This window comes from Panthera uncia (genome assembly GCF_023721935.1).
Source record: "Panthera uncia isolate 11264 chromosome A3 unlocalized genomic scaffold, Puncia_PCG_1.0 HiC_scaffold_11, whole genome shotgun sequence".
NCBI lineage: Eukaryota > Metazoa > Chordata > Mammalia > Carnivora > Felidae > Panthera > Panthera uncia.
The window spans coordinates 10,256,638-10,269,284 of record NW_026057578.1 but is presented as its reverse complement, the minus strand read 5'-3'; the positions used below and the strand labels follow the sequence as shown (position 1 = coordinate 10,269,284).

General features: G+C 51.6%; 1 protein-coding gene across 4 annotated transcripts in view; it reads right to left on the bottom strand.

Annotated features, from left to right (window-relative positions):
- Positions 1-12,647, bottom strand: part of NFATC2 (nuclear factor of activated T cells 2) — a 133,662-nt gene that overhangs the window by 107,473 nt on the left and 13,542 nt on the right. For 3 of the 4 annotated variants that reach the window (XM_049649858.1, XM_049649857.1, XM_049649859.1), the window contains exons 2-3: positions 4,942-5,956; positions 3,387-3,558 (exon numbers count right to left, since the gene is read on the bottom strand). In XM_049649858.1, coding sequence (XP_049505815.1) covers positions 3,387-3,558; positions 4,942-5,956 — 1,187 coding nt within the window. Of the gene's footprint in view, positions 1-3,386; positions 3,559-4,941; positions 5,981-12,647 lie in introns of those variants that run through there. The other variant, XM_049649861.1, reaches the window with a different exon arrangement.

Sequence of the window (12,647 nt, the reverse complement as noted above, 5' to 3'; positions counted from 1 at the left end):
TTTTAAAAAACCGACTTACTACGCTAAAAATCAGTGGTTAGCACATTGCATTTTGAAGAGAACACAATCTATTCAAATAATTAAAGAAAAAAAAAAAAGACTCCACTTGGTATCTTTAGAGAATGTGGCCGCAAACCTTGAAGTCATGCACTGGGTTTTCAAAGTTATGAGCGGGAAGAGGGATGGCTCCTTGGGGGCTGTCAGAAGAGGGGCATGAGCTTCAACACAGCTCAGCAGAGGTCTTCCGAATTGCACATCCAGCCCGTTCCCTTCTCTGGAACGTTCCACGGCCCCAGCCTTAAACGAATGGGTAAGCAGAGCTTAGCCCACCGCATGTGGTCCAACCTCTCTGGCCAAGCCAACTGGGCCGGTGGGCCTTCCCAACCAGGCCAATTAGAATCTCCCTGAGAAATCACAATTTGGGCCCCAAAAAGGCGGTGCGGGGACAGCACATAAAATTGACAGGCAGGAGGTGTGGGCGTTTTTCCCCCCAGGCTTTCTCTGCCTGGTAAGAGTGTGGAGTCGGGGGAAGATGGTCTGAAGAGAGACGTGAAAAACCAGGAACGCTGTAACACAGAGACAGCCAGGCCCGTGGGTCCAAATCCCGGGCCCATTTGACAGCTCTGACCTTGAACAAGTTCCTTGACATCTCCTTGACCTAACTGCAACCTGCTTTTAGGGCTCCTTTAAGGATTAAATAAATTAACACACACGGCATTGGAACAGGGTCTGATACACAGTAAATGCACGCTGCACAGTAACTATTATGATCATTCTGCGCAACCCTAAGCTCGCGGGGCTGAGAATTTCTCGCTGTTTTGACACACCCAGCCCAGAGCCTAGAACCGTGCCCGGTACACAGGAGCGCTCAACCAGTGTTCGTTGAGTGATCGGGCCATGAGGGTACCACCCAGCCCCGGGAGGACAGAGACCCCGGACAGAGCCTGCTAACGCTTCTCCTGATCCCAGCTCCTCCTCCCACAGGGCGATCCGGCCGGGTCTCGTCAAAGCCCCAAGTCAGATCACGCTTCCTTCCTGCTTTTCACGTCTCAGGATAAAGCCAAACTCTCCCCGCTGGCTACCCCAGGCCCTGCACACTCTGGCCCCTGCCTCCCTCCCTCCCTCCCCTTCCTTCTGGTCCTTCATGCTCCAGTTATATTTGGCCTCCTTTGCTCCTCTAACGTGATTCCCTCTATTTCCTTCTGCCTCCAGGCACCTGCACCTGCCGCTCCCCCCCCCCCCAGCCCCAGCCTGAGGGAAATCTTAGCATGTGTTTTCCCCTCGTTTCCACTGGCTCCTGCATTTTACACGCCCAGAGCCTCACGCTCATTTCCTGTGTGCGACTTGCCATTGTGTGTACTTCTACCATTTGTGTGTGACGATTTAGCCGACGACTCTGGCTCCTAGACCGTGAGCTCCAGGAAGAAAGAGCTCATAGCTTCTTTTTTATCCTTCACTGTATTTTCGTGGCGAGCACGGTAGATGGCAAAAAGTCGGTGCTCAACACATACTTGCAGAGTGAATGAATCCACTCGCCGAACGGGTTGACTGAACAAAGAAGTAAATTGGGGACCGGTCTCAAGTCTGGCTTCTTTCTCAGTTGAGTCTCCTAGCCTGGCTTTGCAGTCGTAGCCTCCTCATACGGTCCCCCTCTTCTAATCTGCCCTGCCATTGCTAAACAACACAGACGCACTTTGACTCCAACACACAGAGTAACACCACCCTCTGAGCCAGGAAGCCCCGTCCTAGAATAGATAAGCCTAGACCGACAATGACACGAAGACTTCCCTTCCCAGAAAACAATTTTCATGCATGCCAGAGTGAATGGTGCCAGACCAGCCCTCCCACCGTAAACAACTATAAGTCGGGACAAACATCTAGAAGTCAACAACTTTCAGGCACTGGACAGCAGGCAGCCTAAGACTGTGGCCACCAAGGGAAAGGAAACACAGGAGCCCATGTCCCCTCCAGCTCCCTGCCTGAGGACAGCTTCCACACCACCGGCATGGAGTCACGTCTGCCAAGCACCCAAAAAGGTTACTGACACAGCATGGCAAACACCTCGGACTTTCCACAGATCCGCCATAACAAAATGTAAAATCAAGTCTACACAAGTATAACGTGGCCAGTCAGCTGCTGCATCGCCTTTAAAGGAAGATAAAAAAATCCAGAGTCTCTCTGTCCAGTAAATATATTATCATCACAATATTAGAATATAGTCAACAATTACTAAACACGCAAAGAGAAAGGAAGGTGTGGCTCACGGTCAAGGAAAAGAAGCAATGAATAAACACAAATGGCAAAATAGCTGTGATGGCAACTCCAGAAAAAGCAACTGCCAGGACGTGGAAGTTCCTATTATTATCACAAAAGTCCTTAACCAGGTGTATACACCCAAAGCACCTATGGAGATTTCAGAGATTTTGGATTTTTGTTTGTCTGCTGGTCTCGGCTCTACTCATGTTATTCAATGTCTCATTAAGTAGTTTCAGGGGATGCTTAGGAATCTGCCTTTTTCACAACCTCTTTAGAGGCTCTCATGCATACTACATCAGATTCTTATTGTAGAATACATCCACCTTAAGGCAAATACAAATAAAAGTTAAATTTATACGTATTGAAGGTTCTGCTTAATTGAGTTGGTTGGTGGGCACCAATCAGCACTCCCTGGTTGAACAGATTACACAACTAAGAAAGATAATTTCAACTTGAATTATTTTGCAGAAAAATGCACACTTCTCTACTTATTTCGACTGAAAGAAAAACTGAGGTTAAACCAAAAGCCACAGACATAAAAGATAATGATTAAAAAGAAAAAACTGGAGGAAATGCTCATGGTATAATATTTTAAAAATCAGAAAACCAGTTATTATAACATCAAACATTTAAATGTATATGAATAGACATTGCCATGTTTGCGAACAGAAAAAAAGGCAACAAGAAATAGGTCGAAATGCTGATAGTATTTCTGTTACATTTAATTTTAATTTTCCCCTATTTTTCTATACTTCACAAGAATATATGGATTTTCCTCAGTGGACTCTCCTCTGAAATTTAAACACAAAATAACGGCTTCTGAAACCTTCTGTCAACACACAAACCCCTGCAAAACTCTAGCAATTTTTCAATCAGAAAGAGAAGAGAAGAAATAACTTAAGAATATCATTTCTATCCTTATTCAGCTCAGGAAGACTTTCTTCTCTGGTCTCTGAGTAGCTGGACTAGTTTCTGATCCTACTAATTCCATCTCAAATTTCCCATCTGTTAGACGAGTAGGAGGCCGAGACACATACCACAACCCAACAAATAATAGGCAGTGGCTGAGCGAAAACAGCTCACTTAATAGAAATGAAGGACACAAAAAGGAAAAGAATTCAAGTCCATACCTGAACGACAGGGTGGCCACCAGTTGGAGCTTTGACAGCCCCTCGGCTGCCTTCTGTCTCATAGTGGGCCCGGTGATGTGGCTTGGGCTGCACCTCAATCCGCAGCTCATAGGACCCCGACTGGTGGGAGAGTGGCCACTCAAGCGGAGGGAGGGATGCGGTCACTGGAATACTGAAGGAGGAAACAGAATCAGTCGTGTGTACAAGAAATCAGAACCAGTCGACCTGGGGGCTCAGTCAGTTGAGCGTCCGACTTCGGCTCAGGTCATGATCTCATGGTCTGTGAGTCTGAGCCCCACGTCAGGCTCTGTGTTGATAGCTCAGAGCCTGGAGCCTGCTTCAGATTCTGTGTCTCCCTCTCTCTTTGACCCTCCCCCATTCATGCTCTGTCTCTCTCTATCTCAAAAATAAATAAACATTAAAATTAAAAAAAAAAAAAAAAAAAAAAAAAAGAACCAGTCGACCTGTACAATAAACGTAAATGGTCCCTTTTCTGAAAAATCATGTCAGAGGGAACAGAAGTAAAGTACTGGCTGTTGGAAAGCACATATTTCTCAGACAGGATAGGTAGGATTCTACTCAAGTGAGAGATCTGTCATTCCTCTAACAACCAGTGGGAGCTCAATCTTCTAGGACAAGGCTCATCCAGGAGAAAGTACTTTCTAAAGTGCCTCCCTGATAAGAAGATTCCCCTCTGAAACACAGCAGCTGCCCCTTTCTTTTCACTCTTACTTTGTGCAGGCTTGGTGCCAAGAATTTCATATATATCCTCACACCTTGCAAAAAAACAAAAAATGAACGAAAAAACAACGAGGTGGGGACTAACCCACAGGGAATGAGCCAAGGTTTAGTAAGGTGCTCAGTGAGAAAGGGGATCCTGATTGATTAGCAATGTCTGCCTTGGGCACGGCATCCCAAAGATGCTGGATGAGAAAGCTGTCCTGCACGACTAGCGATGCCTGTCATGGACACGGGCAGGGGGCAGCACCAGACATGCCCACGATCACACAGCCCCCGAGGGGTGGAACCAGGACTCAAACCCGGTCCCTGGAGACCCCAAAGCCTACACACCACCATCTACACGCAGCGCTTCGGCTTCCCACGATTTCAAGCTCCTCGAGGACAGCAGATGCGAAAACCCAATTCCTCTTAGAAGAGGCTGGTAAATGCCCCGTATAAAGGCTTGCTCTGTGCTTCCCAGAACGTCCCCTCCACGGAGGCAGAAATTTCTGCCCGCTTTGTTCACCACGGTCTCCCCAACACCCACAACAGTGCCCGCCTGGCACGTAGCAGGTGCCTGATAAAACCCTGTCGCCGGAACGAATGCGCGAACCGGCCAGGGGCCATCACAGGCATGCTCCCGACCACCTGGGGAGTTGCGGGGGCCCACGGAGAAACCACAGCTGGGAGAACTGAACCCCCCCCCCCCACGCCCGCCAAGGTCTGGCAGCCAGGAGGCGGGAGGGCCTGGGTGTGGATGCGGCCTGTCCCAGACGCTAGAGCACCACGCCCCCCCCCACCCCGGGGAAACCGGTCCCCTAGGAGCCCCGCTCACCTGCAGAGGGGAAGGGCGGGCACCAGCTGCTTGGGCCACGTGGGCGGCATCAGCAGGATGGACTCGGGGGCCGAGTTCCTCCTCTCCTCCTGCTCGCAGGGGCCCAGAAATTCCACGGCGGCCGGGTACAGGTGGCGGGGCAGGCCGGCCTTGGGCGGGGCGGCGGACACGGGCGCCGGCTCGGGGCTGGTCTTCCACATCTTGGGCGGGATGCCGCAGGGCGAGTCGGCGGCGAGGCTGTTCAGGGCGTCCATGAGGACGGCGGAGCCGGCCGCGGCGGGGTAGCCGGCGGGGGCGCCGTCGTCCCGGGGCTGCGGCGAGGGGCTCCGGGAGCGCTGGGGCGAGGCTCCGGGCAGCGGGGCGACCGGGGCCCCGGCGCACGAATGCCTCCGCTTGGCGCCAGGCGACGAGGAGCGGGAGGCCGGACGGGGCGCGGGCGAGCGGCGGCCCAGGCAGCTGTCCTCAGCGAGGCCGGTTCGAGGTGACATTATTGGCGAGGTTCTGGGGGAATAATGAGCAGGGATGTTTTGAAACTGGGGGCACAGGTCGTCGGGCCCGCCGTTATTGGGCGAGACGCAGGGCGAGGTGTAGGGGGAGAAGGTGTCGGAAACGAAGCTGGCAGAGGAGCCGCTGCTAGCCGGGCTCAAGCAAAGCGGCTCGCGGTAGCCCTCGAAGCCGGGCACAGGCAGCGTGAACCGCGGGCTGGCGGCCGCCCCGGCCAGGGCCGGCTGCTCCCCCAGCAGGCCAGCGTCTCTCCCGCGGAGGGGGCCCCCTGCCTGCATCAGTTCGTGAGATGGAGTGATCTCGATCCGAGGGCTCAGGCCCGAGGCCCCGGCTGGCTGGGCCGCGCTCAGAAAGTTCTGCGGCCCTACCCTACCCGGCTCTCCGAATCGGCCGGGGGGCTCGCCCGGGAGACTGGGGAGGGGGCTGTATGGCTTGAGGCCATAGTCCAGGACATCATCGGGGTATGCGAGTCCGGAGGGTGGGCTGGCGACCTTATGTGCATTCGGTTCTTCTGGAAAGAGAAGGGGGGGGGAGGGAGGGGTCTTTTTAAGCCTCTAAAACAGAACTCCCGGGCAGAACAATCCCAGATCGGGTTTTGGCTCCTGTTTTTCTTCTTTGTTTTCTTAATAATCCCCCCCCACCCCGCCCCGCCCCGCCGCCCGTGCCAAACCCCAAGCTGGAACCTCCTTCCCTCACCAGAGGAAAGTGAGGCCACTTCCTCCCCGATTCCTTGAAGACAGAGATGGAAGCGGAAAGATTTCAGTGCAGGTGCACAGAGCACAGCTCATCCAAGCCACGCTGCCCTAGCCAGAGGCCCGGCAGGACGCGCCGGGCCAATGACGTCCCAACTTTTGGCTCAGGGGGACCCTGGGAAGAAACGCGTTTTTACTCCACGACTCAGTTCACGCCCTCTCTACTGGAGCCTGAAACGAAGCTTCGCAAAAACAGTACTTACCCTCACCTTTCCTCTTGTCTGGGGTTATTTGGTTTAAGTGCTGGTCACAAGTCACTGAACAGATTTCCTGGCCCACCAGTGGGTCAGGACCCACGGTCAGAAAACCACGGACGCAGGCTCGTTTCAACATTTTTGCACGTTTGGTACAGCCACGGGACGCACAGGCAGACTGCACCGGCTCTGAGTCCCAGGAGCTCCGGGTTCAGACCCCAGCCGCTCACGCTCAAGGGTAACTGGTGGCTTCGTTTAAAACCAGGACCCCTGAGTCGCATCTTATCTTGGGCCATTTTACAGACCAGGAAACTGGGGCCCAGGGAGGGGAAGGGATTCACCCAGAGGCACAGAGTCAGCAGGATGAGAAATCCCACAGACCAGCCCCTTGGTCCTCAAAAGGCAGAGCCACGGCTAAACGGTGTCCCAAACCATAAAAAAAGCAGCGGATGCAGAAGGACCGGATTTTTCTTTCGTAGCGGCCTTCTGTCTTAGGTTCCCGCTGCCACCTCAAAGGACGGACTCTGGAGAGTGGATTTAGGGAGGGAAGGAGCTGTTCCGCCCAGCACCCTGACCCTGGGGGAGCTCCTTCTCTCAGTAGAGGCTCCTTCTCTCAGTAGAGGCCCCTCCCCCCTCCCTGTGGGGGCTTGGTTCAGCCTGACCCCTCTAACGCGCCTTCCTACACCCAAACCATAGCGAGTCCTAACAACGCTACTGTCAAAACAGAAGCCACACGGGGCGCCTGGGTGGCTCAGTCGGTTAAGCGTCCGACTTCGGCTCAGGTCATGATCTCGCGGTCCGTGAGTTCGAGCCCCGCGTCGGGCTCTGTGCTGACAGCTCAGAGCCTAGAGCCTGTTTCACATTCTGTGTCTCCCTCTCTCTCTGACCCTCCCCCGTTCATGCTCTGTCTCTCTCTGTCTCAAAAATAAATAAACATTAAAAAAAAAAAATTAAAAAAAAAAAAAAAGAAAACAGAAGCCACATTTGCACCACAACCCCCCTGGCCTAAGACGCCGGCCCGTCCTCTCTCGCCTGGACTTCGGTCACCTCCTCCCTGGGCTCCCCACTTCTGTCGTCACCCCCTCCAGTCTGTTCGCCATGCAGTAGCCCCTTGACATGCCCGCCTGCAAAACTTTAAAGGCTTTCCCAAATGTGATCTGAAGCCCCCGAGCCCTGGTCTGTCTCACTATTCGTACCTGCCCATTTTCCCAGCCTGACTCAGCAACGGCCCCGCTGACCTCTTCTTCAGATATCTCCCGCCTTCAAGTTCAAGTGCCGTTCATTCTGCTGGAAACCCTCCCCGCCGAGATCTTCACATGGCCGCTTCCCTGAATTCCTTCATGTGTCTGTTCAGCCAACGCTTCCTTAGATTGGCCCATCAGAAAGACCCCCTCCATCCCCACCTGTCACTCTCCACCCCTTTTCCCTAACACCCGTTGCCAGCTGACACATCAGATATTATCTGTTTAGGGAGTCTCATCCTGATAGATCAGGGGCAGGCAAACGGACCGTGTTTGTAAATAAAGTTTTATTGGAAAGCACCCATTCCTGTTTGTTTACATACGGTCTGTGGCTTGTTTTTGTACTACAGCGGCAGTTGACGGGGGCGCCCGGGTGGCTCAGTCGGTTGAGCATCCGACTTGGGCTCAGGTCATGATCTCACGGTTTGTGAGTTCAAGCCCCGCGTCTGGCCCTGGGCTGACAGCTCAGAGCCTGGAGCCGGCTGCGGATTCTGTGTCTCCCTCTCTCTGCCCCACTCGTGCTCCTCTCTCTCTCAAAAATAAACATTAAAAAAATTTAAAAACAATAGCCACGTGGATAGTTGCAATAAACACTCTATGGCCCACAAAGCCTAAAATGTTATCTGGCCCTTTATAGAAGATAGTCACCCACGTGCTGGACTCTATGCTCCACGGGTGCGGGAACCATATCTATCAAGGTTCAGCACTGGGTGACAGACACCTAGCACGGGCTGTCCGTTAACATTTGCTGAGTGAGCAAACAATGGAAGAATCCTGTCCAAGGTTCATGTAGCCAGAAATGGGACCTCTTCCTCAAGTTGGATGCCTGGCCCTTACCCTGGGGAGCCAAGATAGCTGCACGGGTGATCCTCTGCCTCCTCGGTGTCCTTTCTGGACCATCGTGGAGTAAATGCTGCCTGGTTTAGCTGAGCTGATCTCATGGGGTCCAGAGGGTACCCCCTCCCCAGGTGAGAGCCCCGAAACGGCTTCTCACAGGTCTTAGGGTAAAGATGAACGATCTCAACTAGGCCAGCCAGGCCAGGCCCTGCCTGCCACCTCTAGCCTCACCTCTCTCTACTCTCCCTTGGACTCCAGCCAAACTGTCTTTCTGTTCTTAGAAAGCACCTACCTTCTTTCTGGCTCAGGACCTTTGCACTTGCGGTGCCCTCTGCCACAACTGCTCCTCCCCCACCCCACCCAGGCCCCTTCTCTACATAACTAAAGCCGCTCATTCCTTCCAGCTAAAGTGCCGTGTGCTGGGGAAGGCTTCCTGATCTCCTTGGCTAGATCACAGACCACTCACGTTTCTCTGTTCTGTCCCTACACTTCCCGAAATTCCAATTAAGAAATTGTGAAGTTGTTTATTGCCTGCCTCTCTTCCAACCTCCAGCTCCATCCCTACCAACAGGAAATTCCATAAGGGCTCTCTCACCCCTTAGGGTATCCTAGCACCTGGACAGCCCCACCCAAAATATGTGTGGGTTGGCTGAATTTAAAAAAAAGGGGGGGAGGGGGAGTTCAGAAAAGTCTATGTGAAATATTTCAACTACTACTCAAAGATGCTAATATCCAACCCAAACGGTAGAAAGATCTAACCTCAAGAGAGGGCAATTCGTTAACATCTACCAAAATTCCAACATACCTATCTTTGGAACCAAGCAATGTAGCTTTAGAATTTATCTTGCAGGGGCACCGGGTGGCTCAATTAAGCCTCTGACTTTGGCATAGGGCATGATCTCACGGTTCGTGGGTTCGAGCCCGTCATCAGGCTCCACACTGACAGTGCGGAGCCTGCTTGGGATTCTCTCCCTCTCCTCTCTCTGCCCTTCCCCCACTTGCGCGTGTGTGCACGAGCTCTCTCTCTCCCAAAGATAGATAAAACTTAAAATTTATTCCGTGATAAACCCTCATATGTGCAAAATGAAGTGTGTGGAAGATTAGTTAATACTGCCCTGTCGGTAATCCCAAAAGACGGGAAGCAATCTAACGTCTATCAGTTGGGGACGGGTTGAATTCCAGTTTGTTCCAACAATGGGCTATACGAGGACGCCTGGGTGGCTCAGCCGGTTAAGCATCTGACTCTTGGTTTTGGCTCAGGTCATGATATCACGGTTCGTGGGTTCGAGCCCCACATCAGGCTCTGTACTGACAGCGCAGAGCCTGCTTGGGATCCTCTGTCTCCCTCTCTCTCTGCCCCTCCCCCACTCACGCTGGCTCTCTCAAAATAAACAAACTTTAAAAAAGCAAAAACAGGGGCAGCTGGGTGGCTCAGTCAGTTAAGCAATCAACTCCTGATTTCAGCTCAGGTCAGGATCTCACAGTTTGTGGGTCCGAGCCCTACGTCAGGCTCTGCACTGACGGTGTGGAGCCTGCTTGGGATTCTCTCCCTCTGTCCCTCTCTCTCTCTCTCTCTCTCTCTCTCTCTCTCTCTCGCTGCTTCTCACCTGCTCATGCACTCAAACTCTCTCTCAAAAATAAACTTAAAAAGGTTGTGAGCTGCTATGAGGTACAGTTTACAGCAAGTGTAAACGTTTAAAACAAAAAACAATGCTGCTATATAAAGGGTTTAAAAAGTTCTTTCAGCCTTGATATGAAATGACCACAAGACACAGGGTCAAAGAAAAGCAAGGTACCTACAGTATGCACAGTACAAAAACAGAGGATAAGAGAATGTACACACACACACACACACAGCTGCTGGGTGTTCAGCCTCTCTCTGCAAGTTATAGGTAACAGGGACTTCTTCCAGGGAAAGGAACTAAGTCATCAGGCAGGGGAGGCACGCCCAAAAGAGATTCTGTTTCCTGTATTACCCTGAGAAAAGAAACACAATTCCCAAAAGAATCAGGTTTTTATTTTATTTTAAAGGTGATGGGGCCTAGTAGGATACACGGCAATGACACCTTGGTTTAAGAAGCAGGAAACTGAAACCTAGCCCTATGCTGCCACCAACCAGCTAAGTGACCTTGGAAGAGACCCTCACCCCGACTCCAGGTCTCAACCTGCCCATTCATAACAGGACAGCACTAAACCAGATCCGTTTCCTTGGTCACTTCTGGCTGGGATTTTTCTAGCTAGCGTCTGTAGGTTCTCACGTGCCCAGTCAACAACGCACACACAGACACCTTCCTGGCAGGTAACGGAGCGCAGATTTTTATTCTAGCAAGAGAGCAACATCAAGCCCGGGTCCCGTGACATCCTGATAATCCACTGCCCTGCGAACCAGCAAAAACAAGCCACAAAACGTCTCTTAGCAAAAATTCTGGCCTTATCAGAAAGGGCCGCATCACATCTCATCAGAAACACCCTGCGTCAGGGCTGATGCGAACAGTCGCAGAAACTCGGCCCTGAAAACACACATCACTCGCCCTCGCTGGCAGGCTGCGCCGAACAGAAAGGCCAGCTTGCTGAGCAAAAGCATCCAGAGCATTTACACTGGTTTTAATTAATCCGAGCAGCTGAGTTTTTCCGTCTTTCTTTTTCCTCTCAAGATTCTGAAAGCTTCACAGCAAGCAGGGAATGTGAAGGTAATTTATCCCTGTTCCATTCTCAGTCTTCTGGGTATTTAACAGCAAGCATCCCAGACGCACGGCTCAGGGCGAACACGTTTCTTTAAGCAGCTGGGCTTCTCTGTTTCTCCTTACCCAACTGCCCCCCTCACAGCAGCCCCTCGGGGTCGCGGCTGTGCCCACACAGCAACCAGACAAAGTTAGTTTCATCTCAGAGCCACCAGATTTTCTCAGAAAGGGTTCCAAAAATCCTTTTTTTTTTTTTCTTAACCACTTGCATAATCTTTGCTATATCCACATACTACCAGTAAATATTATTTACTTAATATTTCTATTTAAATTCACTCACACAGTACTTTAATTTTTTTTTCTTTTAAAAGGAAACTTTATACCACTACCACAAATGGAAAATCTGTGTCACCTCCATAAATAGAAGGTAGGGTAAAAACACAATAAAAATAAAAGTTACTCAATTCAAGATTCGAGACACTGTGGCCGGCCAAAGGCTCTACCCTGAGGCCCACCCTTTCTCTGCCCCTGAATGCTCCCTTTTTACGGAGACAGTATGTATATATGAAGATTTTGAATATGTCGAGTTTGAGGAGTGTTGCCAAATGTTATATACTCTTGTAACCACAACCACAATAAAGCTGTAGGACATTTCCACAACCCCAGGAGGCCTACCTTTTTTAAGGCTGGAGGGGGGCAGGGAGGAAACGGCAACTGTGAGAAAGATACGGGAGCACCTAACAGACTCTACCTGGGACTAGTTCAAAGCCACGTAGCGCTGCAAGAAAAAATGGCGCTCATTACATGTGATGCCCTCACCAGCGAAGCACATAAAACCCCTTCACCTGCCATGGGTCACCTAGCCCACCCTGAGGCATCCATACTCAGAGAGAGAGGAAGAAGGTGGAAGCCGTGATGGGGGTTCAGAGGCTGCTGCCCAAAGTCCTCTGTGCCTCTATGCCTTTGTACCTGCTGTTCCCCTTGCCTGGAACTCCCTTCCAGACCCCCTGTCCTCACTTCTCCTAGCAAACCATTATTTTCCCATCAAGATTACACCTGGACCACCTCCTCCTGAAGGCCCTCCCTGATTCCCTAGTCTGGATCGGAAAGCTCTTCTTCTGGGTTCCCAGAAAACCTGCAGAACCGTGTAATGAAGTCTATCAATTGTCTCCCTACGGGGCTGTGAGCTTTCTGAAGGCAGTCAGGGATCGTCAGTCAATAATAATCAACAGGGAAAGCAGCTAACATTTATTGAGAACTTCCCTGCCAGGCACCGTGGTAAGCACATTCCGCCTAGTTATTCTATCTCACAACCCGCTATGAGGCGGGCACTGGGTATTCCCCTTTTACAGACGAGGAAACGGAGACACAAGGAGCAGACTTGCCGGAGGGCCCACGCTCGAACCCAGGCAGACTGGAGAGCACCGTCAATCCCCAGGCCGGGGCTCCTCACCTCGGAGATAGTGGCATTCAGGGCTAGAGGCTTCTTCTGTTGGG